General features: G+C 39.5%; 2 protein-coding genes across 6 annotated transcripts in view; one reads left to right on the top strand and one right to left on the bottom strand.

Moving 5' to 3' along the window:
• The window catches only part of mib1 (MIB E3 ubiquitin protein ligase 1), a 57,212-nt gene extending 48,258 nt beyond the window's left edge, over nt 1-8,954 (bottom strand). For 3 of the 5 annotated variants that reach the window (XM_067606182.1, XM_067606183.1, XM_067606184.1), the window contains exons 1-3: nt 8,108-8,953; nt 6,995-7,166; nt 3,331-3,460 (exon numbers count right to left, since the gene is read on the bottom strand). In XM_067606182.1, coding sequence (XP_067462283.1) covers nt 3,331-3,460; nt 6,995-7,166; nt 8,108-8,336 — 531 coding nt within the window. In that variant the 5' untranslated portion in view covers nt 8,337-8,953. Of the gene's footprint in view, nt 1-3,330; nt 3,461-6,994; nt 7,167-8,107 lie in introns of all 5 variants that reach the window. The other 2 variants (XM_067606181.1, XM_067606185.1) reach the window with 1 other exon arrangement.
• Nucleotides 8,955-12,350: 3,396 nt separating this feature from the next.
• On the top strand, nt 12,351-24,617 carry abhd3 (abhydrolase domain containing 3, phospholipase). The gene is made up of 9 exons (XM_067606180.1): nt 12,351-12,636; nt 14,159-14,322; nt 16,279-16,461; nt 17,886-17,931; nt 20,578-20,690; nt 21,423-21,596; nt 21,933-21,981; nt 22,082-22,247; nt 22,389-24,617. Exons 1-9 carry the CDS (start codon nt 12,475-12,477, stop codon nt 22,568-22,570), a joined length of 1,239 nt encoding a protein of 412 aa, XP_067462281.1. The 5' UTR covers nt 12,351-12,474; the 3' UTR covers nt 22,571-24,617.
• Nucleotides 24,618-25,987: the final 1,370 nt, after the last annotated feature.

The raw sequence follows: 25,987 nt of genomic DNA, 5'->3' as shown, positions 1-25,987 counted from the left end.
AAAGCAGATTGTTTTGAGTTTCAATTATAATATCACCACAAATTTTAACTGAACAAAGTTTTTGGCATAATATATGTGAAAACTGAATCTGTTGAAAGGAAGAAGATTGTTTTCTAAGTGGGAGGCTTCAAGCAGGTGTTTTTTATCTTAAAACTTCACAATGATAGCGAATCTGATACTTCATTGATCCCTTTTGGGAAATTATCTTTTTGCTGGCTGCTTTCACATGGAAGGTCAGAGTGAAGGTTGAACTGCAGAATTACAACCCTGGAGACGAGTAAGCATTCATTGGCTCAGCTAGTGTCTGCTGACACGAGTTGAACTTGGGTTCCTCTGATTGAAGTTTCCGATGTCTTCTGGCCAGTCACAGTTTGCTCCTGAAGCTCCTAAAATTCAATATCTACATATGTTTCCATCAAGTAAGATGACAGGAGCATATTCTACAGCTGGATTCAAACAGCTGACTTGCTAGACAGGAACCCAAAGATGCTTAGATAATGTCATTAGTCATCTTCTTACTGAGATACAACCAATAAATCTTTACTGTTAAATGAATAAGGCCTTATACTACTTGTTCCCAGAGGGAAAGCTCCAGAAAAGGCTTAAAAGCAGCACATTTACAAAATGAGTCAGTGGAAGTGAGTCAGTCAATTTTTTTTTAAATCAAGAGTTGATCAAAACACATCTGCAACAACATTTTTGCTGAGACTTTTCTTGATTTGGTACTTGGTGTATTACATTATGACTAATGCTACACCTGACTATTGTGGTGAGAACCAGCTCACAACCGTTAAGTTTTTTGGTGAAAACATTTTGAAGGGCATTGTAAGCCAAGGAAAATTATGTCTGTTACAATCATAAATAAGCAATGAGCTATGAATGGAGGACTGTAAAATCAATTCATATTTGGAGCATAAGGTCAGGATTTTCACATGAGACAATTCTCTCTCCATCACAAGCAGCACAACACTTTCATAAGATTGAGGAAGTGTCAGAGCCGCAGTGGAGTAAATTAATTCTTTAATTAAAAGCTGTGCCTTAAGTAAATACAGAAATCAAATCGTTAATTTTCGGGCCCCTTCCAGAGGTAATAGATTAATGGGCCTTAGGAGGTAATATTCTTGCTAAACTAACAGAACATCTAAGCTGCAGGACATGTAATAGCAGTTTTCTGGAGAGCATATTGCTTACAGCATCATAAAACAGTAATGAGATATGCCATTAAATAACACAGCAGAATGAAGTCTTAAATTGCCTGGAGGGACTCTTAAATTGAATACTCTGAGGGTCTGGACCAGAGTCAAAATACAAGCACTTTACAGCACAGTTACAGTATGAATCTAAATAGACTGTGCTAAACAAATTCAACCTCATCTGACATTGTATTACTTTCTAATGACGTATTTAATCCTGGAATAACCTGCAGCAAGGAAATATGTTTATAGCCCCAGTAAAGATGAATAGGAATCAGTTGAATGAAACTAAGCAATAAAGGTTTTTCAATGGCACATTCTACTAGCGCCTATTATCGTTTCTATTAGAATTTATTAATTACAATTTTGATAACTTTCCAACATATTGGGCACTTTTTAAAAAAAAAAACATCCTTGAAAAAAGACCTACTGACAGATGAGTTTAGAAAAGATTAAACACATCAGCACAGATTTTCCACTTAATCTGGATTACTGGCTATAGCTGCTGATGAACAAAGCTAATATATTATTATTTCTTTCACTTATGAAAAATGATGCTGAAACTTCACTGTCACTTTATTTTTTCATTTTCATTTTTGGCAAAGTAAGCCACAAGAGAAGAACACATTTGTCACTCTCCGCTCCAGCTACAGGTGGGTGATGCCAACATAATCTTGACATAGTTATATGAGACAAATATTGATTTTTGTTTATTGTAGTGTGCATTATGATGCATGAAGAGTGATAGAAACTGAATGTAAATAAGACTGACAAATACATTAGTTATCTTGATTATTTCTGGGCAGCAGTAACTTCAAATACAGCATAATGTTGTACACCTAGCTAGGCACCATAAGACTGGACTGTTTGTGTACTTGTTAGCCTATAATACCTCCATGCTACTCACATGTTGAGTCAGGCCGTGCCCTTCCTGTTTTCACTGAGGCTTCTGCACATTTCGAATCGAATCATATCCTGGGATGCAAGTTTGTTTTTCCTCCCAAGGATTGTTTTGTACAAGGGTTTCTTGTTTTTTTTTTGCTTATATGCAACCCTTACGGGTGGTCATGCTCCCTTCAGTAGCACACATGTGGTTCTGGTGGCCTCTGGCAGGCTCAGTGCCTTTAAGCAGCCTTGTCATTCAGCAAAAAATAGAAAGGTATCTGCACACTTAAAGCTCACTTGTGAAACTAGTTTTCTTTTATTAATCCATTGATCTTTGTATAAAGCACCTTTTGCTTTACTGAAGACACCTGCCTTGTCCACTACAGAAAACTCTAAGTGATTGGACGCCGACAAGCACTCAGGTGATGTAGATAATAACTTTAAAAAAGTGGCAATCATATGTTTTTTCACTGTATGGGTAGGGTCTGCAAAGCGCCAAATGCAGATAGATTTTCTGTTTGGTGAGTAAATCTCAAAAGTCTATCCGCCACGCTGGCGGCTAAATGTTTGTACCAAAATAATCATGTAATAAATATCTGGCTCTGAGGAAATTACTCATGTTTGCTGTCCCTATACAGTGTAGACATGCACATCATATGTTTTTACACACGTCTAAACCTTGCTGCAAAACTGCAGGAGCCCTTGAGACAGTCTGAGGCTACAGTTTTTTTTAAATATGCTCTACAAATAAACTTGATTTCATTTGATTGTTGAACTGAACTGTTGATCAACACATTCAAATAATTTTGCTTTAAATTTTGCTCTGGCCTCTTCTTTAAGTTTGTATTCAAAATACCTTATTATCACAATGAAATGTACTGAAACGAATGTATGTGTGACAAAAAAAAGGCAATTTATTATTTTGGACGGTAAGAAATATGCTTGGCCGGTTGGATTTTTGCATCTACCAGTCCCCCTTGGCAGGTGAGTCAAAAAGTTAATTTCGAACACTGTGTATGGAAAACAGTGAAGCCAGAGGCGTCCTTGCAGGCACTTACAGGCAACTATGTAACCGACAACCTATTCACTTACTGTGAAACAGTCTGCATCTAATTGGCTTCGGTGCTTACTGTGGAGCATTTTCTTGTCTCTGTATTGCACATATTTACAGGTCAAAATTCCAGGGTTTGGCTCGAGGAAGAAAGAAAATTGCATACAGTTAAAGGCTCTACTTTTCTAGCTGGTACGCTACCTTTCCTCTCCTCCCGTTGCCTCCGTCCTGATCTTCCCACTGCCAGTCCACTCCTCTCACCACCCGTCCGCCAGTGAAGATCCCTCTGGCTGTGATTTTCTTTGACTTGCGACGTGACTCCAGAAGTACTCTGCACAGATGTACAAAAAAAAAAAAAAAAAAGTTTCCACAAAGAGTCAATTATTTTTATTTGGGCTCAGCTTTAGTGACTTAAGAGACACAGTCAGACCTTGTATTCAACAGCAGGTATTTATAGCGGCTCTGTTTACATGGAGCAATTCACTCTTATTTTTAACCATTATCAAATATGGATTGCAGAAGGGATGCCAGTGCCTGCCCTGCTCCACAATATTTTTTTAATTAAATAGATTAAAAACTATCCCCTTGTCACCCTCCCTCCAGCTATCCTGCGTCCTTAACTAACCTTTCCCTGTGTGCCTACTGCTCTGGAATCATTGTATAAATTACGTTCAGCAAACTGGACTTGGCTTCAGATGGAAAAATCACATTACATTGAGGGGTTTTGGCCGTAACAGCATCTAATTTGCTGTATCAACTGTGCAGTCACTGACAATCACTATTATAACTGTCTCACGATATGTTTGATGATAGCATCAGAAAAATGAAGGCCAAATCAAATATGAAACATGTGTATAACCAACATACTGGCCTATGTTTCTGGTAGTTTGGAATCAAAAACACACCATTACTTAGAACTTTGTGAGGGATTTTGATAGAGCTGCTCCCTGAAAGTTGAAAAGTCAAGTCGTCTGTCGGAGACCTCTCAGTCGACTGAGATTCTTCAAGTCAGGAGTTTTTTGTTTGTTGTCTTAAACTGCATCTATTACATTTCATCTAGAAATAATTCAGATCTTAAATAATTTCATTTGTTAATTTATTCTGGTTTAGATTTTTTTATTAGTTTTTATGTTTAAAGAGAAATAAAGAAGCAGGTATATCCTCTTGAAGAGGAGATGTCAGTTATTTCATAGCGGGCAATGCTGTGAATTCACTGTTTAACTTAACTGTTTCATTTGTTTATTCATTTACACGTTGTTTTTAATGTTTAAAGTGAAATATAAAAAATAGGTTATAAGAGCTTGATTTAAACAGAAACACATGTTTGCTGCTTGTCTCATTAATCTGACAAATCCATATGGTAGCCCAACATAATATATCTACAATTCAAATCTTGCATCATATGCGGCTGTCTTTTATTGATTTTTAAAAGCCCAAAGATATGTTCCCAAGACTCTGTTGCATCTGACTATGTTTATGTGGTCGAAATCATCACTGAAACTCATGCCAATGGATTTTCTGACTGCCAGATAGTCTATATGAAAAAAAAGGAACGAATAGTCGAATCGTCGTATTGAGTACTGAGTCGGGTACAGCCCTAGATTTTGACTTTTCCTTGTTGCAGTAAAATTCAAGAAACACATTGTGTGCAATTGAGCATCAGGTGTCAAGTCGTAACATTACGACTAACAGTAATTTTTGTACTAGCACAGCATTCCCACCTTACTGACAATTACTTCCCTTTGCACCCATACCAACAATAATAGCACTGCAAATGCAAAACCAGCAGTTAAGTAGTCAAATGCATTTTTTTTTGTTTGACATCCAGACATTAATTTACAATAATGCTGAGAGCTGCAGTCTAAACTCTGGCATAGCTATAAGCTCAAAGCAATAAAAAAGGCAATAGCAAATAAAATATCCAGATGAGCTCTAACCATCAAACAACAACGTGAACCTTGATGGCAGACATGGCAGCTGGACAGTGTAGGTCTAACCAGCGCAAACAGCTTTTGGCCTCTAACCACTCCCTCTTCAGCAGTTAGTGAAAGAATCTAATGTGGTGTAACAAAACACCCCATCATGCTGGCAGAGCAGTGTGAGTTGGGGAGACCTCCAGCACCCATTGTGCATTATGCAATGTCTGTCTCGGGGGAAATGAAGTCGTACTCAGTTGAAAAGGCTGCCAGCTGTTGAGCCATGTGTTCGTCTACTAAACTACAGTGTTTGGCTGAAATGGCCTTGAAATAGATGAGGTGTCATCACAGTACTGAGAGTAGATGTGATAACACAATCTAATGCAAGTTGAGGAATTTAAAATACTAAACTTATGTCTCAAATAAGTGGCTGCTCGTTTTTCCAACTCATGAACTACCTTGATCTCTTTAACGAGCATCTCTGAACGCACAGAATGAAGCCATCTTCAACAATTTCACTTGATCTTGTCTGTACAAGAATTAATTGGCAATAATCTTTCCACTTCCCACACACACACACACACCACGCCTGAAATAATGTTTCCATTTGAAATTCTTCCAGGCACAGCGGTGAGGGGGAGGATGGTCTTTTTATGTGTTTGACTTTAATTTAAAGTTCTGATAATAAATGAAAAACTATGAGTTGCCAAATGTAAGTAGAACCACCTGTAAAACACCTGCTGTGGAACATCAGTTCCATTTTAGTACTTTTTTTTTTTAACCATATCTTGACCTGAGGATAGACATACATCACATTCAACTACTCACATGTATTTAAACACACAATTGTTAATGTCTGATTACCACTGATCATGTTCTAGCTTGAAAAGCTTCTGCACCAACTTCTAATGCCCAGACAAAAAGTGCAGATAAATGTATGTGTGTACACACTTTATAAAGTCAACTTTTGGTAACGTTAGCTAAACTTGCTGGCATTGTCATTTCTTCCCGAGGTGGCGTCACAGCAAATCTAACACTGCCTTTACGGTAAAACACCTTCACATCAATTGCCATTCATTATGAGGCACGTGCTGGAAGTGCTGAGTTCATATAAATCTTAACCTCAACATTAGCTTACAGCTACAAATAAAGAGCAAAGGAGAAAAAAAAAGACTGGGGCTCCCACTTTGACAGCACCGTTTGAGTGACAGAATGACTGCAGGCAAATGATGATAAAGTAATATTAAGTGCAAGAGACTGCTGTAGCACTAAAAACGTAGGTGAGGCAATCAACTGTGATTGAATGAAGTCAAAACACTTGACTGTGCATGTCTAGTGTTATTCTTTTTTTTTGTTATATCACCGAGTAACTTCTGGGCAGTTATTGGACACTTAGATTAGTCTTTCTACTTAACAGGAAGCTGCCTTACACAGTAACGTAGTTAAAAGTTTTCATTATCTCTATTCATCAAATGCACTTACTGCAGAGTCAAAGCTCTAAATTCTGATGTTTGAAAGTCAGCTGCAAAACAGATTTTTCAATAAATCTGGACTTAACATTTCATTACCTTGCAGCCTTCTGAAGACATCCAAAAATGTATTTAAAAAAACATGGAAAAATCTGCTCAAATAAATTGTATATATGGGAAACACTGCCTTAATATCATTTTTAAAAAGGCCTGACTGAATCCTAAAACGAGGCTGAGTTGTTGCCTGGCAACTGAGGGCTGGGAGCATCGAGATAGATTCTGTCTGCCCGTGAGGCAGGGCACACAAAAAGACTTCTCAAATGTCACACAAACGCACACAAAGCCAAAGTAAGGGAGTAACGACGTAGGCCAGCCAATCACAGTGAAATGCTAGGGATTACCCGACTACCTTGTTTCTCTTCATAATAGGTGGGTCTAAGGTGAACCACAACACTGGCAAATGCTGCCGGGTAAACTAACCTCTCACTCCCTGGGGTGGTGATCCTGTAGAACCGATGTCTCAGGTGGTGCTTGTCTCCATGGTAACAGGTTGTGCAGAGGTCGTAATTGGTGCACTCAGCACATTTCCAGCGAATACCAATGATGGGTTGTTGACGACAGGTGTCACACATGGTTCCATCATGCTTGATGCCTGAGAGGGGGCAGTATTCATCGGTTTAGTAACAGCAATGTTTACACTATCTGTGCAGGTTAAAAAAATGCTAGTAAGTTGTTGACAATCGACCACTTTTTCTATGTGCAACCTGAACTCCACAACTGATAATGTAAACACACACCTAGACTACTTTTGGACTTAAGGCCTTTAATCCTTTCTTTTCAGGATATACCTGATACTTCAGAATTATGAACATTTTAATAAGTGCTGCTTGTTCCATAAATGCATAGTTAGGTGGATATTTAGGAAGATAATTGAAGTTGGCCTATGTGATGCATACTGAAGTGTTATGCTGCAGGTATGTGATACTATTACAGGTACAAAGAGATGAAGTTGAGCAATGGAGAAGCAGTCCTTTAACATTTCTGAATATGCCAGTACTATACACCCTATTGCGGAAATTTGAGAAATCATACTTAATATCTTGTGGGAGAGAAATGTTTGAATATGAAAACAATCATGTCACAAGTGTTATACTAAGGCAGTATTGACACTGGACATGTTTGTGCATCTTGTAAATCATGCATAACTTATTTGCATGTCTGGCACACAGAGATGTCCGTGACATTTCTGTTCAGACAGGATGTCTATAAATACTCATCTTGTGCCTTTATAAATCGGGATAGACAAGAAGACGTTGTCTGCCTTCAACGGAAATAGAACAAATGAACTACAACTAAGTCCCTCTGAGAATTTCCAGAGCGCAAGTTTCTTCAACAGGCTCTCCTTCATTTTACGACCATGATCACAGCTTTTAATGAAAGATGCACTTTTGTTGTCTGGTTGTCTAATCACACTAATGCTCTGCATCCTTAAAGAAACAATGTCTTGTATGTTGTCGTGCATAGCTCTGTTGCATATAAGTAGACACTTGCCTTAAAAGTGTTGGCAAACAAAATCAACTGATGTAAAGTTACCTGTCGGAGCACTGTCTAATATCCTCACGTCGTATGCCCCAGAACAACGGTAGTTAGCAGCCGTCCCATTATCCCAGACAACCACCACCTCTTCTGGACTTTCAAAACTCCTGACGGTGCCAACATGTCCCTCTCCTCCATCCTGCTTCCCCCACTTCCAGTCGGGTCCGCGGACCACTCTGGCTCCGACTCCTTCCATCATCGCCCGGTTATTTCTGCCGGTGGTCATTTAAGAAAAGATCTCAAAATGCCACAGTAAACCCTTAGAAGTTAGCAAGCTAGCACTATATGCTAGCCAGCTTTCGGTGCACTGGTGGACAGTTTCCAAACGCCAAGTGAGAGCAAGTCCTAACAGGAAAGACACTGGAACAATCCACAAAGATAGCCTGCAAGCTAAGTTAGCCACCTAAGGAGCCACCAAAATCTTTTCTCACAAGCTAACCGTGAGCCTCTTCAGTGTTGCCTCTGGGAATGAGAAACTAATTACCCTCTGAGCCCATTAAGTGGCCACATTGCTGGCTACCCCTCTCCTCCTCTCCACACACAAGAATGCCACCTCTTCAACTTAGCAAGCTAGCGAGCCGAGTTGCTAGCTAACGCAATGCTAGCGAAATAAACCTCTCCTGGCTAGCAAGTCCTTCTCGTTGAGGCAAATGTAGTCCTTAAAGGGAGTTGTTTATCCTTGTTGATGTGCACGGGGCTCAAAATCCATCCAAGATGTTCCCCTTTGTCAGCCAGAGATGGTTCCCTGGAGTCAACTCAGAATAAACGCGTCGCCATTATTGTCAATCATCGTCCAGACCTCAGACGAGCAACAACTAGCTACGGAGGGAGACGACAAAGCACGAAGACGCGAAGCTCGGAAAACAAGCACGAGTCCGGCCTACGATGCGCATGCGCATCTGCAACATGCAAAAAACATCAGCTCCTGTTGATGCAGAAAGACAGTTGTGAATTTTCTATTAAATGCTTTTACATAGGAATTTTTCCAATCAGAACAATAATTTAAATTAACTCACCTCTTACAAATGGTATAAGATTTACAAGGATTATTTAATATGTATATAAGGCAGCGTCTTTTTTTACCATTTAAAGTCCCCCTCCACTCAAAAATATGTTGTTCTTCTTGTTCCTTCAGTTGGATATTTGAGCTTCACTGCACAGAACAATGTATGTGCAGAGTTTGACACTGGGAGGTTGTTTTTACATTCATCTGCTGAAGTGGGAAGTTTCTCTGTGCTCATTGAAAATCCAATTTTAAGTTGTGGACCCTACGGGCATGATTTGTGACATCACAAATAGTTTTGGAAGCCAATCCTGGTCCAATCTTCAACTTACATAAGTGTGATGTGGAAACTTGAAGCCTCCAGTGCACATACATTGAGAATGTACATTATAGTGAAGAAGGAAACATCTTGTGTCTGGCAGTTAAACTTCCAAAATGAAATATGTTTACATATTTATAGAAATAGAAATATATTCTGGTATTTTAAATGAGGGAGAGGGAGAACATTTCAAGGATTTTAACGGGGTAAGTATACTTTTTTGTGGAAAAACCATATCAGGCACAAATTATTATTCAAAGTAGAGTATTTTATATACATCTTAAAACATGTCTGGAGGGGATCTTTAATATTTATCTCAGCACTCCTCGAACTCTTCACTTCTTTGCACTATTTCTATCCTTTTTACAGTCCACAGAAACATTTTCACCTGTATATAGTCATTTCCTGTGTATATTTCTGAAGGTTGTTGTGTTTTTATTTTGTTTAAGCATACATTGAGAGCCGCTAAACCGGATTCCTTGTATGTGTAAACATACGTAGCCAATACAGATGATAAAGATGATTCAGATTAATTAAAATCATTAAACATTAAATGTTTTAATCTCCTTACTGTTAAAAAGGCCTCTTAGATCCGCTGGATTAGGCCTGGTAGCTTTTCCAGAGTCCAGGTTAAGGTCAAAGGGTGATCAAGCTTTTACTGTACTGGCACCTCAGCTTTGGAACAGTCTTCCAGGTAGGATTTGATGTGCTGGAACTGTTTCTGCCTTTAAATCCTGTCTTAAGACACATTTTTATAGACTTGCCCTCTCATCTGACAACTAGTCTTATTTGTTTACATAATACAGCTCTGTTGTGCACCTGACTTTAAGTTTATTTTAATAGTTTCACTTGTTTTACCTTTTGGATGATTTATGTAAATTTCTTTTACAGTCCTTTAATTGTGTTCTTGTATTTTGCCGTTCTTGTGTTTTTCTTTTTAAACATTTGTCTTTTATGCTATCAATGTAAAGACCTTTGTGTTCCAGGTTTGGAAAGTGCTTTACAAATAAAATTGTTATTATTATTAGTCAAAACACACAGTATATGGCTGATTTGGGGGGACAAAAGATCAATTTTATTTAAGTATATTTTTAAAATTGAAATAAACCAGGAGATGAGATGTGGGAAATATATAAACTAAAACTGAATAACCATATATATTTAATAACAATAAGTAAAATGTAATATATGACCTACCTTATACATAAGAATTTATATACTTATGCATGAATCCATCCATGCATACATGCCTGTTATATTGTCTATAGTGTATACTATACAATGGATTTGCAGTGCATCATAACAGAAGTATGAATTTGTAAAAGGAAATCAGCTGGCATTAATAAATGAAATATTCATTTCACATTTAAAGAAAATGTAATTCATTATACTCTATATAGTTCTTATTTGTCATATTTAATGATCATTGTATCATTATTTTTAATTGATCATAGAAAGAGAAAAGTCTTTATTAGTTCGAGTAGCACATCCAGACGATTATAGATAAAAGTACTATAATGATTTATTCTTTATTTAGATCCCCATTAGCTTTCACAAACTGGTCACTAGTCTTCCTGGGTTCTACACAACACAGGCAACAATAAAACAAGCAGCAATTTAAAATCACATTGATCAATAAAACAAGATTAAGCTAAACAAGCCAAACATAGACATCAGAAAATGTGTGAAATAAGTCTGAAAAGGTAGACAATGCAAACTTACAACAAAAACAAAACAAAATTGTCAATATAGACACAAAAACAATATTTTAAAAATATCAAAAAGGTTCCAAAATGGCAAATACCTAAAAGTAATATAGGATTCATCAGATTTTGTTCTAGTGACTTTGTGAAAGACAGTCAACTTTTGATGCATCTCGTGTCTGTATGGAGCATTTTCTAGGAAGAAGATTTTCCCAATCCAAATCACCAGATACTGCAGGTAATCTGAATATGTAATCCCTGTGACTCCTGTTCCCTGTGCACTGTGTACGTGTTAAGCACAAATTTATTTAGTGAAATGCACAATGTAAGCAGAATATAAACAGAAATCATAACTGCCTTAAAACTATGATTCAACTCCGAGCCCCTCTACAAGACAGGACCCCAAGATGAAGTCATAATACAGGTGTTGCTTTATTATACCAATCTGTAACCATCGACTCCACATTTTATCTCATGGTCTTCTCATGTGCACAAATAATCTTGCTTTTGTCAAGCATACATTTGTGGTAGTTAACATTGTAGGTGTGTGTGATGTGCTACTGTGTGTAACTGTGTATTATGTGTCCTGTGTGTTTTTTTGCTTTATACTGTTTCATTATTGTGCTGTTATATGTTTTAATTGTGACCAGCTGGAGGGACTGCAGATGAAAATCAGCTTTAAGCTAACTCTGGTAGAGTACATCAAATGTTAACATAATGTTTAACGCTGTACATGGTCCCCTACAAATAAAATAAATAAAGCAAGAAAGAAAATAATTTTAGTTTATAATGTCCTGTAGTGGTGCACACAGTATGAACAAGCACATTTTCAGTTAATTAAATTACCACACACTAATTGCCACATAGTGAACCTGGGGCCTCCGGCCCCCCTGTGGATTTTGAAGCCCTGGGGCCAGTTTGCCTGCTTTGCCTGGCTGGTAATCCAGTTTTATTGTAGACTTCCACACCAGTAAATCCATAATAATTTTTCAGAAGCTGCGGGTGTTTAATGATGCTCATGCTGTCTTTGCAAATATTACTGCGCCTATTCAGTGTACATTTTTTTGGAGTGGGCCTGCAGGCTCATTTCTGCCAGTACAGCTGTAATGGTGCACATCAGCTGTAGTGACTGCAGGGGGCGACTGACTGACTGGCTGTGCCTGGTTGCATTGATAGCCGGTCAAAGAGCGCCACCGCTCGCTGATACATATATACATACATACATCAGGTCCCCTTGACTGTCTCCTTCACAGTGGGATCGCAGGCAGGCAGACACAGCTGAAACCCAACCGAGCTGGCCGCTGTCCTTGCAGTACGGGGGGAAAACAGGGACCTTGCAATGATCTCGCTGGACTTCAATTTCAACATCTTGACAAGGGATCTGTCGCATTATCTGGAAAATCAAGTGAAAGTTGGGCTGTTCGGCTCGGGAGTAGGGCTGTCTCTGGTGCTGGGCTTTAGCGCAGCGTACACCTGCTACTATTTGCTTTCCGTAGCGAAGGTAACGTTAACTTATGGTTTATAATTTTACCGGCTTCTTTAAAGGGACTCTTTGAGCTTTAGCTTGCACTGTGTATGTGTGTATGTATGTGTGCGCGTGTGTGTGTTCAATGTAACCGGCGTTTGTGCTTTTCCATAGAGGAGCATCATCACCTCCATGCGAGTGATGATAGTCGACCGGTGCGTCTGCTGATGGAGGTTTCGATTAGCTGGCATCTGTCGACCGGTGTGCTAACATTACGCGCCTGCACATGTGGGATGCATCTCATGGCATCAAGACGCGCGTTTTAATTGGCACATAAATATACCCGAAATGAATATTATCTGTATGCGTGTGCAGTACAAATGTGCATTAAATCAATCCATGGCAAGACAGTTACAGTTAACTAGATGTCTGCGCTGGCTAAGCTAGGCCAACGTTACTGTATGTTAGCTAGAAATGCCGGGAGAAGGTTTTATGTAATGCAAGTTGCCACTATTTACTGGATGTGTGAAAGAGGGACTGACAGTGTTTATATTATGCAGCGTACACCTAGAGTAAGTTTATCATGTACATTGAAATATTATAACAGTTTAAGTTAGCATAAATCAAACTGGAAGTGAAATGGACTGGATTGAATCCTGCATTTACAGTCAGACTAATAAAATTACTGAGCTAATAGTCTAAATTATGCAACAAATATATATATTGTTGATTTTTAAAATGATCCATAATACATGGAAGTATATTCATTTTGATTATGCAGGGCTAATGCATGTCTAATGTTTATTACCAGTCTGTTCAAGTGTAATTAAGGCTCTCAGTGAATGCAGCTGTGCTTTTATCTCATTACACTGCGTGGTCAGTAGGCTATAGAGTGTCCCCAGTAACAACCTTTCTATTTGATTTTTAAAGCACACAGATACAGTGCTTCACATATAGTGTAAAATACACACATACAAATACAAGAATACATGCATACATGCACATACATATGCCTGATACATAAACGAGAATTAAACACAACCAAAATCAAAATCAAAACTAAAGGCAAGAAAGCACAGATTCAGCAGATGTGATAGAAGCAGCAGATCTCCTGGGGAAGGCTGTTCAAAAGTTTAGGAGCAACAACCGCAAAAGCAAGGCCACCTGTGGATTTAAAAAAAAAAGGAGCAGGGAAACAGATAAAAGGCCTTGATCAGATCATCGGAGTGGCTGGCAGCTAGAAAAGGAGCTCAACAACTACTTTCTATGCAGATGCATGCTCATGTTTGTCATCATGTGTTGTTTATTTTGTATGTTTTCCAAGTTTTATTATGTGCATCAGAAGATTTTATATGTAATTCATTTTGAGGAACAAGAACGTCAAAAACTTTATTATATTTTTCACAACATAAGGTGTAAGGAAGCATGACTTTGAGCTAGAAATGTTTCATCACAGTCATAGATGAGCAGTCACGTTAAACAATATCATGTTAAATATTACCTGAGGCGGGTGCCTTTCTTGAATCTGCGCCTCACTCCATTTGTGTCTGTTTTGCAGAAGCCGCAGCTCATCTCCGGGGGTAAAAAGTTCTACCAGTTTCTGAGGGAACAATGTCCGGTAGTGTCAGAAACCTACTACCCCACCTTTTGGTGCTGGGAGAGCCGCATCCAGACGTTGCTCAGACCCTTTGTCACAGCAAAACCAGGGGTCGTCTACAGGAAGTAAGTTTTTTTCCTCCCCAAACTAAGGATTTATATGTTTAAGCAGATGTGCTCAATCTGGTTCATGTGTGTATTTGAACTCACAAAAACAAATGATCAAAGAGGTAAGTGTGAAGCATGTGAGTTCATTTATAATGTACATAGTAGAGTAAAGTGCATAAATCATTCCCGTATCATTTTAGAGCAAATGAATGCCAGACAAAACATTACACATTTCTTGCCAAGACCATTGTGCAAAGCTTTATTAAGAAACTCAAGAATAAGAAGAATTAGCTCACTGAGAAACTGCCGTTGCTTATTTCTTGATTTCTGTCTTTCACAACTGGAAAACAAATCCCAGTCTTATCCTTTAGCCAAGACTCAAAAGCTCTGAGGAGAAAGAGACCTTTTGTGCCACGATGCTGGCCTGGGCCGCCTCGCCTGCTCCTTGATAGTGTACATTCTGTTGAAGATTAATTGGCAGTGCATTCCTCGCCCCCTGCATACATAAAGCAGATTAAAATTAATCAAGAGAGACTTAATTTCCATTATTACTCATTCAGAACTTATTTATTAGTTTTACTTTTCTTTTCCTTGTGTGTTATTTATTCAAACATGCCCTAATGTTCATGCACATCCTTTTTGGTTAGTTGTATGTATGTGTGTGTGTGTGATTGTCCTTATTTGTTTGTGTGCCAGGTGTTTGAGCTTGGATTGAAAGAAAAAAAAAAACAATTTCTGTTAATGTACTTTTGATTTATTCTCTGATAACATAGAAAAATCAACTTAAAATGAATAAGACAGTAGTAGAAATTCAGCGTGTGTCATCAATATTGGTTATAACAGGAAGTTAATCGTTTCTGTATCTATTTATTGGGATTTAGGAGCATTCAGAGTTCAAAATAATTATGGAATTACATTTCTTCTTCTTAGATCCATCATTTGTGATGCTTCTCCCAAGGACATACACGCTGCCTCTAGCTTTGACTGTCTGCTGTGTTTTCTGTCAAAGAGATAGATATTCCCATAATGCACAGGGACTGTATCCATCCTAGTGCAGCTGTCTGTTATCAAACCTGGTAAGAGTGACGGTGACATTCGCTCAAGTTATTATCACATTTCCTGCGGGGAAGACATGACACCCCCCCCCATCCACCCCACCCCACCCGCACCTCCCCCCTTAATGAAGTTACCCAAGGTTGACCCAAGGACATACACCGTGAAAACCGTCCTGTTTGTCGCAGGCTTTTCCGGTTGAAATTCCACTCATCTTGTTGAGCGGGATTAGTGCCAGGTCCCCTCCCACGTTGTGTGCTGGTCACTCTAGATTGACCCTCCCTGACTTTAAAGTCTAGCCTCAGGTTCATATTTCACAGCGGTTCTGTAATTCCATGCTGATGCCTTTACCCCTGGCAGGCCAAGTTGGTTGACTGCTGTATGTGTGTGTGTGTGTTGCAGGTTTTAAAATGTACTATCACTGGGACTGAATGACCTCATCTGTCAGGCTAGGGTTGTATAGCTCAGAAATTGATTGACCATAAGAATGCACTGGTGCAGTGCCCTCCTCCTTTTCTTAACTCGCTGTGTGTTGCAAAGCACGCTGACAAGATGATCGCAAGGGAAATGAGGCAGCTGTCAGGGAGTGTGCTACTCACAGATCCAATTCCCTCTCCTGAATAGACACAATAAATAAATGACTCTACCTGGAACTGAACACAAAGTATTAATTGTGCCGACAACTGAAGCAGAAGTATTTTTTAATAATGCCATGTCACCGTTTATTGAGTGTATTTAAAAGCAGATATGCATTTAGATCCAAATTTGATGTTAATTCCAACTATTTTTCATATCCTGTGTATGTGCTTTAGTGTATGCATGTGTTTTAAGGGGAAAGATAGATAGCATAGAGATACAGGCAAAAGATAACGGTCATAAAGATCCTCATTGCCGCGTTGCGTGTCCCGCTTGTCTCTGCAGTGAGCTTATTAAGGCAGCAGATGGAGGACAGATCTCTTTGGATTGGTTTGACAACGACGACAGCCTCTCTCATCCCGACCCCGCCACCAGGCCCACAGTCCTCCTTCTCCCCGGTCTGACCGGCACCAGCCGAGAGTCCTACATCCTGCACATGGTCCAACAGAGCCGGGATCTGGGCTATAGGTGGGTGGTCTTGGCCGGATACCCTGGCCGAAGTCCAGCGCTGTGCACGCATTCGGGGCAGTGAATCACAAAAATTTGCCTTATGTTGCAATTTGCCGTTCATCTAGAACACAGACTTTTTGTCCAATCAAAGTCAGAATACTTAACAGGCATAGCGATGTTAAAATGAGATTTAAAACCACTTTTGTTTTTAACAATTTTGGAACTTTTATATAACAGGCCCATGAGTGACAGGAGCTCGGGGTTATTTCAGGTGAAGTGCACAAATAAATTGGGCAGCTTAGCTCTGTGTCAAGAGCTGCTTTTGTAAATAGCCAAACGTAGCACAAGCTTGGAGAGTTGCAGAGAGAGGCAGTTTTTTGTTTTTTTCTCTCTCTCTCTCCACCTTTTCTCCCTCTCCAATAGGCCCTTTCTGTGTTCGCTGCACTCATTCTTTCACCCAGATTTGGGAAGGCATGGGAAGAGAACCGGCAAACTCAGCATCTTCCACCCCTCACCCCCTTTCTGTATGGCTTAATGAATTACAGCTTATCCTGGTACAAGCTTTGCAGCTAAGCCCAGACCAGCTTCCCAGTCTATGCTGCAGTATGTGTTTAACCACCCCCCCACCACTCCACCCCCCCACCCCCTCCCTCCCTCTCCCCTTCCTCTTGCCCAAACACTCTATCTAGCCCCACCCTGCTGCTGAGTTACACCGATAAAAAACAGCAGGTCTGACTCCACCAGATAATAGATGACTGGCGAGAGATGTGGGGCGAAGAGGGATGCTGATGCCTTTGCTCTACAGTACAAACAGAATGCTCATCACACAGCTGTGCCTCTCTGCGCATCTCAACATATTCCCACTTCAGTTTTTTTTTTTTTTTTAAAGCAAGGAACATAAAGGAATTTGGGCCACCGTGTTCCTATAAACATGCTAACGGAAGTCAGTAAGTCGTAGTGACACAAAAACAGGTGTATGCCCACTACAGCTTATAAATGCTCTGCCACATACGTGTACTTTTGATCTAAAGTGAACTCTTATGTAGGGATTTAGGGCTGCAGCTGTTGATCATTTCCATCATTGATTTATCTCCAAATTATCTTCTTGATTGTTTTGTCTATAAAATGACAGATAATTATGAAAAATGCCATCACAATTTCCCCAAAACCAGTCCAAAGATATTCACTTTACAAAGATGTAAATCAGAGAAAAGCAGAAAACCACTCACATTTCTTACGCTGGTACCAGCAAATGTTTGCTATCTTCGCTTGAACAGTCACTCAAATGATTAATCAATTATGTGAAAGTTGCTGCTGATTAATGTTCTCGTTTCGGTTCTGCTTGAATTTGTTCCATTTACTACTGATGGATGAAGTGATTAAAGGAATGATTTAGGAGGATGTAATAATTTCTGAAAAGTGTTATGTTTTGTGTGTTTCAGATGCGCGGTATTCAACAATAGAGGGGTCTCCGGTGAAACGCTGCTGGTAAGAATCTTAACATCCAGTCATTTGTTGTTTCCATATTCAGAGAGACAGACGTGTACGCGGGATAAAAAGTAGTGTTAAGGACAGTTGAGGACAGTTATGGTCTGGCATTTGTCAGTATGACAGCTCCCTAGTAGGGCTGTGTGCTTTTCGCTGCTTCAGACAGTATAAAGTATGTCTGTCGCACACGTGTCACAGGGCCCACAGGGAGCCTAAGCAGACGCCGCACCGACAATGTTGTTGCACAGCGGGGGATTAAGTTGCAGGCAGATACTGTGTTTTAATGCCGATCCGCAGAAATATGACCTCGCCGCGCACGTGCTGGTCTGACACCTGGCTTAATCTGTCCTCTCACACCCGGGTATATTTAGCCAACAAAATGGGCCCCGAGCTCTGATAGCGCAAAAGTACTCCCACTGTGTTTTATGCATCTCTCACCCTCTCTGTCTGTACATCTCGGAACAGAGGCGCGTTCTTTATATATGACTGTATTACCCAGATCTAATCATACCGTCGCTACTGTACAGAGATCTCATCCGAAGCACAAATGGTGTTTCATTAGAAGCAAGGATTGCCCACAATCAATCTAATGTTCCTTCTCGGTGGGTGTAAATCTGAATCAATGGCTGGTTTGTGTTGCACCGCTGCGTTTGTTGCATTCTGTTCCCTTCTGGCCTCAGCTGAAAATGTGACACTGAAGCAAAGCGTCTAGTGTCACTCAGTTTGGTTTAAACTTGCATTCTAGGTCATATTTAGTTTGCTCAGTTGTAAAAAAAAAACAAGAAGTTGGAACTGTATCCTTGGCACTTTGTCAAATAGTGGTGGTGGTTTTTTTTCTCCCTCATTTCAATCAGGAATTGTGCTATATTCTATGCAAATGATTAAGCATTTGTACGCTCCTGTGAGTGTTTTCTCTGTGGCCAGTTAGTGTGAATATTGTCCATTGTTTAAATAGGCCAGAGCCTTAGAATGACCCACTGTGTGAAGGATGCCCCCTGCCTCAAACACTGTCCTGAGTGCTAGTGCCCCTATTTCAAGACCTCATAAAGAGCCTGTTACATTACACTTGGCTGCGGAGAAGTTTCGCAGCACAGAAGTTGGAGTTTATTCAAATGTTTCCCCTATTTTTTTAACATATATTTTCTTTTAATATTCTATTAGTGAATTATGCTGATTCATTACAAAGTCCAAACTTTGTGCAGGCCCTATTAGAGGAGCTGTAAGAGAAAAGAAAAACAGGAATTTACTTTGCCTGAGTTTCTGCTTGAATTTTAATGAAGGACCTTGAAGAGCTGAAGAGTCAACAGCATCCTGAAAAATGGGACTTGTTAAATAGGCTCCCTCAAGTTAGAGCTGGTTCGTTTTATAATGTTAAGTAGCCTGCGCTGCTTGACAAGCTGTTTAAAACTGAAAGGGATTTGTCCCTTTCCCCCACCCCCCCCAAAAAAAATCCTAGAACAGTGTTCTTATCATAGCCAAAAATACTTGGATAAACTATAATAACATAGCATTTGTCAGGATAAGATGGAAAGTGGTACGTTTCTGTAGTCATATGGATGTCTGGAGAGAAGCTTCACACCTATGACTCTGCAAAATACAACAACACAGAGACAAACACAGCAGCAGCTCAAACCCAGCACAAGTTTGGTGCTCTGTATTTATATTGTTTTCTGAAAAACTAAAATTCATCATAGTCATAATAACAGAAATTAGCAACTACATAATTACTGTTTGTTTTGAGGGCAGTATAGTTACTCATGTTGTCTCCAAACATATCTTTCTTTGCTTTATAGATGTTTGATTTACCTTATATATCATAGAGTCACTTTACTGTCAGAGCATGTGCGGCAACAGCAGATAACAGTGACTGATCTTCCCTAAAGATGGAAAATACCATGAGCTGAAAACAGCACATCTGCCACCTAACAGAGATGGATTCTATAAGTCCACATCTTCCTCTTGCCCGCTCTCACTGTAAATAACAAATGTCCTGATGTAATCATTTGTAGCATCTGGCTTCATATTTGTCAAAATGACAATTTAATGCCTGCCACTCACTGAATTTAGCCCAGGGAGATTGTATCTGTTACATAATCTGTGAGCTCTTTGTGTCTACATGTGCATGTCTGTCTTTAGATACTCTATGCGTCATGTCTGTGTGTGTGTGTGTGTGTCACACCTGTGTTCTGTGTTTACAAAAGTGTATCATTTAATATATTTATTTCTTAATATTCTCCCACTAGGATCCAAAAGGAAAATGCAGCAACCTAATGAAATAGTCAGTTTGCAGTCATAGTTCTTACAGCTCTAGTTTTTCCATTTTATGTTAGATTTAGTCTCTTTTCAACTTTACATTGGTATCTTAATTTTCAAATATCAGTTTTTATTCACTTTTACCACAGAAAGTAGTCAGATAGATGTAATATTTTTATACAAAAGTGGAGTTGGGCTACTGTACAATTTTCCTATCTAATTTTTTAAGTAGTCCCACGTGGAAAGACTAAGAATTTGCATATTGTGTTTTACCCCTAATGATTATGGACACAATACATTATAGTTTAGACTTTATTTTAAAAAAAAAACTGTTTGCTAAAATGTTTTTATGTTCAGAGATAAAAAAAAAAGACTGCATTATTGTCCCACCAGACACCACGGACGTACTGTGCTGCTAACACAGAGGATCTGGAGACTGTTATCGAGCACATCCAGAGGACCTATGAAGCTGCTCCGATGATGGCTGCTGGAGTATCCATGGGCGGGTAATGAAGCCACTCGTTACCAGCTGACTGGACATTTCTGTACTTGCAGATACTTGCTAACAAATCCCAGAACTTGCAACTATACACATTTGTTGATGGCTCAGTGGTGGCTGAACTTGGGACTAAAAATATAAACAATAATACTTAGAAATTGCCTGACGTAACAGAATCAAACATTATTAAACAGCACAGCGATCGCTCACATTAAATAATCCAGCTGGTTTATGATTGGTCTTTGCTAAATGTAGGGCTGCAACTAACGATCTTGATTAGTCAATTAGTCGTTTGGTTTATAAAATGCCAGAAAATGGTGAAAAATGTCAATCATTGTTTCACCTAGCTTAAGATACAATAGAAAATGTCTGGTTTTGTCCCGACAAACAGTCAACAACCCAAAGATATTCAGTTTACTATCATAGAGGACTTAAGGAACCAGAAAAAATTCACATTTAAGAAACTGGAGCCAGATTATTTTAGCATTTTTTCTTTAAAAAATGACTCAAAATAATGATCTAGCATCTCTTATGAATAAAAAAGGAGTGCATATTTTTGTCGGTTTGGATACGTCAGTGCTTTAATATGATCGCAGTTGTTCAGTGCAGCCTGCCAAAGAAGATGTTTTTTTGTTTTTTTTTACTATACAGCGCTAATCTGTCAGAAATGGAACATCCCCCCCAATCCTTCTCTTTTTACACCGTCTGTCTAACCCTCGCACCCTCTCTCCACATTCAGGATGATGCTGGCCAACTACTTGGGGCGCAAGGGCCGGGAAACCTGCCTGAGAGGGGTCGTCGTCTTCTCAGCAGGCTGGGATGTATTCGAGTGCACCGCTTCACTGGAAAAACCCCTGGACCGTTTCCTCTTCAACTCCTACCTCACCAGCTGCCTACAAGCCTCTGTGCACAGGTCAGCCGAGGCCAGAGCGGGATTAACACGGCCGCTAACTCAACTGCAAGCGCAGGAGGCTAAGCATTGTGGGAGCTTAGATAACTGGGTTTATGTATTTATATTTTATATGCTAATCAACGGTTTGCTTTTTTCAGTTCCTGGTGAATTTGTTAAGTGGTAACAAAAAAACTGGTAGCAATTATTATACCCACAGCATATTCCAATATGTGTATTAACATGTTCCTCATTGTTGTTACAACCTTGTCACCATTTTTGAGGGTCATTTTTACAAATGCACATCATTGAACCTAACAGCAGCGGCAGTGACACTTTTACTTTTAATCTCCCTTCCAGACACAGGCCAGTGCTTGAAAAGTGTTACGACATCGATCATGTCATGAAGGTAGGGATTATTTTCAGCGACCATAAATGTTAATCTAATTAAAACAAAGTAGTCAAAACTCAATCAGTATTCCACCCCTCCCCAACACACACACACACAGGCAAAGACCATTCGAGAGTTTGACGAGAGGTTCACCTCCATAATGTTTGGATACCCTACCAATGATGACTACTACCATGATGCCAGTCCTGTCCACAGGCTGAAATCTGTGCAGGTGCCAATGCTGTGTCTGAATGCTGCCGATGATGTCTTTTCCCCGTCTCATGGTGAGTCCTAAACATTATTTCTTGTAAAGTTAAAAATAAAATCGTAGCTCTAATAGAGTAGCTTTAGGAATGGAGAACTTATCCGTAAGAAAAAGCCTAAAATAGGAGGAAAAACAACTTGAATACTTTTTGTGTTTGCAGCCATTCCAGTGGAGGCTGTGAAGCAGAATCCCAACCTGGCCCTGCTCATTACCTGTCACGGTGGCCATATTGGTTTTCTGGAGGGCCTGTGGCCTCGACAGAGCACCTACATGGACCGAGTCTTCAAGCAGTTTGCTAAGGCGGTTATCGAACAGGGCAGCCGACTCAATGACCTCTCCTGATAAGAGAACTCCACAAAGTGTTCCTCTGGTTTTACTTCCTTACTTTTTTTTTTCTTCCTCTCTTTCCTTCCTTCCTTCAAACTTTTCTTTCATCTTTGTCATCCATTTTTTCCTCGTTGCATTCCATCCTTTTTTGTTTTCCTACCTTCCTTCCTTCTACCTTTTTCCCTCCCCTCTTTCATCCTTTCCCTCCTTTCTGCATTCCATCCGTCCTTTATTCCTTCCCTCCTCTACCTAATCCTAATTCCACCCTTTTCCTTCCTTCCATTGACTTTATTTTTATCTTTTCCCTCCATCCTTATGTCCCATTCTTCCTCCTGCCACAAGCAAAAAAAACAAACAAACATTCTTTCTCATTTGAAAGGCACATCTTATTGAATGCAAGCGTTTGTCTCGCATTCAACATCAGTTTATTTATTCGTCCATACAATTAACAAGTCATTGTATGTAATCATGCTCTCAATGGTATGCTTATTAAAAAGCAAGCGTAGCTGTTCATGACAGTGTTGAAAAGCTGATTCTGCGCCCATGTTGTTTAGTTGCATTAGCTAGCTAAAAAAAATTCTATTACCTTGTGCAATGAGTTTTCTTTTAAAGTTAACACAAGTACTGTACATAAAAAATTCAATCATCTTTGTTCATGAAGCGTCCTTTAGTACTAATGTCAGTAGGATTTTAGCCCTCAGGGATTTTCTTTATTTACCCATCTTTCCTGTGGATTTTTGTTTTGTCAGTCATTATCCTTTAGTTTGTATTTTTTTCTCAGTCATTGGGAAAGCATTTTTTGCACTCTCTTGCTGAGAGTTAGATGAGAAGATCGATAACACTCTCATATTTGTCTGTGAAACTTGAAGCAACAGCCAGGAATATAAAACTACAACTTGCTGTTTTTGCGGCTCAGTTTTTGTACAAGTAAATAATGGAGATAAATTGGGTTAATTTGGTGCAAATTTTTGTTACCTTTGGACACAGGCTAGTAGATTCCCATATCTTCCGGTCTTAATGCTAAATTAAGCTACCTGTCTCCTGGCTGTAGCTTCAGATTTAGCACCACAGACATGACAGTGGTGTTGATTTTCTTATCTAACTGTAAGTGTATTTCCCGAAATGTCGAAACAGTTCCTTTAAACATAGATGTTATTTACCAGTTGACATACACTAGTTTCTTTTCTTTCAGTCTTCTGCATGCACTTTTGTTTTTTCACACATTCTACCTTCTACACCAAATAGTTCTACAAATGTATAATACCGAGAATAATTAATTAATGACAAGGAATGTGAAATTGCACTATTTTAGTTGACACTACCATGCCTCTAATTCCTTAATGCAATGCACTTCATTTCATTTGATATATTAAAAGTATATTCCAAAAAGGCTGAGCAGAGCATTATATGAATTCCAAGAGATGTTCTTTGTGAAAATGTTGGTGGTTAGTTGTGTATGTGAGTAAGAGGGTGCTAGATACAGTGATGTGAATGAAGTAATGCACATGGGAAGACAAGAGAGTGTACATATTGGTGGTTTGAAGTGGCGGGTGTTGCTTTACGAGATGCATAGTATCGTTAATGGAACCTGGTCGTCGCCTTTTTTTTGTTTCGTTTCGCCAACAATGATCAAGGGGCTGGCTACCGCGTATGAGTTGGCAACGATGAAACGAGCAGATCTGACCGACGGCCAGGCTTTCAGTAATGCACTGCATGAGGGATTTTTGACTTCCTGTTCCTGTGGAATTTTTTGGTGTCTGTTTGTTCTGCCAAGTGTCCATTGAGTAGCATGTATCTCATCAACGTCATCATGTCCTGAACCTTACGACTAACACCACACGATCTGTAGCACAAAGGACACGTTTGTGTTTCCTCATAGGATGCTGCATTACATTTTGTACACCGCATAAAAAGAAGAAAAAGAAAGAAACATTCTGTTTAACATGTGCAGCAATAAGATTTTAAATTAAAAAAAAAAACATGTCTCTGTAGTATAAGTACTAGTATATGCACATTATCAACATGAGTGTAATATGCTGTATTTAATAAATTATTAAACAGAGTCCAGGTCCATTTGTCTGCTTTCTCCACTGCTTGTGCTTGTAATGCATTTTCTCAGCAGAGTATATTGGATTGCTCAACTGACCATGTACTGCTGGTGGGTTAGCATCATTTACTGTGATTGCCTTTTGTCAGCAAATCTTTCTTTCTTTGTGGTTTTACACCTGTGGGTAAATAGTTTTAGTATCTGGCCTGCACAGTCAGAGGCTCATCAGTCACGTGAGATGTCAGGCTTACACAGGACCTCACCCTCGGTCACAGGCTTGTCTCCCTTAAGGCAAGACATTTGACAGGCTACCACTGGAAGCCGGCTTACTGCGTGACCATTGTGTCACTGCAGGGTCACACTCCCTCCTTCTCGCATCACAGTATTGGGTTTTGCTCCCTGGAATTGACTCACTGCACACTCGCAGGCTTAGCGGCTGATAGGATATGCATCGCTGCAGTAGTGGATGTGATCCACCAAAGGCAAACTGTAATCCCCCGGCACTCCACTTACCTTCACCCCAACCCCCTCCACCCCCAATAAACCCACAGACAGATGAGCTTTGGTTTTAGCAAAATGGTTTATGGAAGCCTGAGAGTAATTAGAGTAGACTGCCAAGAGGGATGAAAACTGATATTATATTGCAAGAATCCCTCTATTATAAATGTTGATATCTCTGCTCATGTGAAAAATATGCACAGTGTAATTATATAGTTTATAGATCAGAATAAACCAGCACTTTTCTTCATGTTAGGATAAAAAAAAAGGAGAAAATATTTCAGAGTAGTATGTTAAAGTGAAATGTTTAATCATGTTAGTGTTTGAAAGTAGTTTAATGTTAAGTACTGCATTGCCTGAGGACTCTGAAAGAAATATGTCAGAGGGAATCGTCAGGAGACATTTTCTCTTTTTCCTCCAAGTGATCTGTTGTAATATCAGGTAAATTGAGGAAAATGTGCACCACAAGTAAAATGACATCCTATATAAGCATCAACATAATCTTGAAAAGCTGAAGAAAGTTGTAGGCTAAAATAGTCAATTACCCTATTCCCCCTTTTTAAGCATCGGTATTCTCCTCTTTGTCTTAAATGAATCACTTTGGGACATTTAAAATCTTTAGAAAAAAATTCTCTTGTGGGCTTTGGGCACAATATCTTTCTTCTGTTCCCAAAAGAGCAATTATGAGGTGCAAGAATCAGCAAACCAGCCGTTCCTGCCCTCTCTTCCTTATCCTATCCTGACTGCAGCTGGCTGAAAATAGCCTTGTGTTATATCACACAGGGGTTGTAGGTTGATGAAAAGTGTGCTCTAATATTACCTCGTGGGAACTGAAATAGTACTGTCCATGGACCGACAATGCCCCTGTGCCCTTAGAGTGAAGCCAG

This window comes from Thunnus thynnus, chromosome 12, assembly GCF_963924715.1.
Source record: "Thunnus thynnus chromosome 12, fThuThy2.1, whole genome shotgun sequence".
Lineage (NCBI taxonomy): Eukaryota > Metazoa > Chordata > Actinopteri > Scombriformes > Scombridae > Thunnus > Thunnus thynnus.
This window is presented reverse-complemented; position numbering and strand designations above follow the sequence as displayed.

Excerpts from the sequence above, each read along its gene's own strand:
- abhd3 (XM_067606180.1), top strand. The coding sequence starts at position 12,475 with ATGATCTCGCTGGACTTCAATTTCAACATCTTGACAAGGGATCTGTCG. Across the intron at positions 21,597-21,932 it reads CTACAAGCCTCTGTGCACAG|ACACAGGCCAGTGCTTGAAA; the intron begins GTCAGCCGAGGC and ends TCTCCCTTCCAG. Across the intron at positions 21,982-22,081 it reads ACATCGATCATGTCATGAAG|GCAAAGACCATTCGAGAGTT; the intron begins GTAGGGATTATT and ends ACACACACACAG.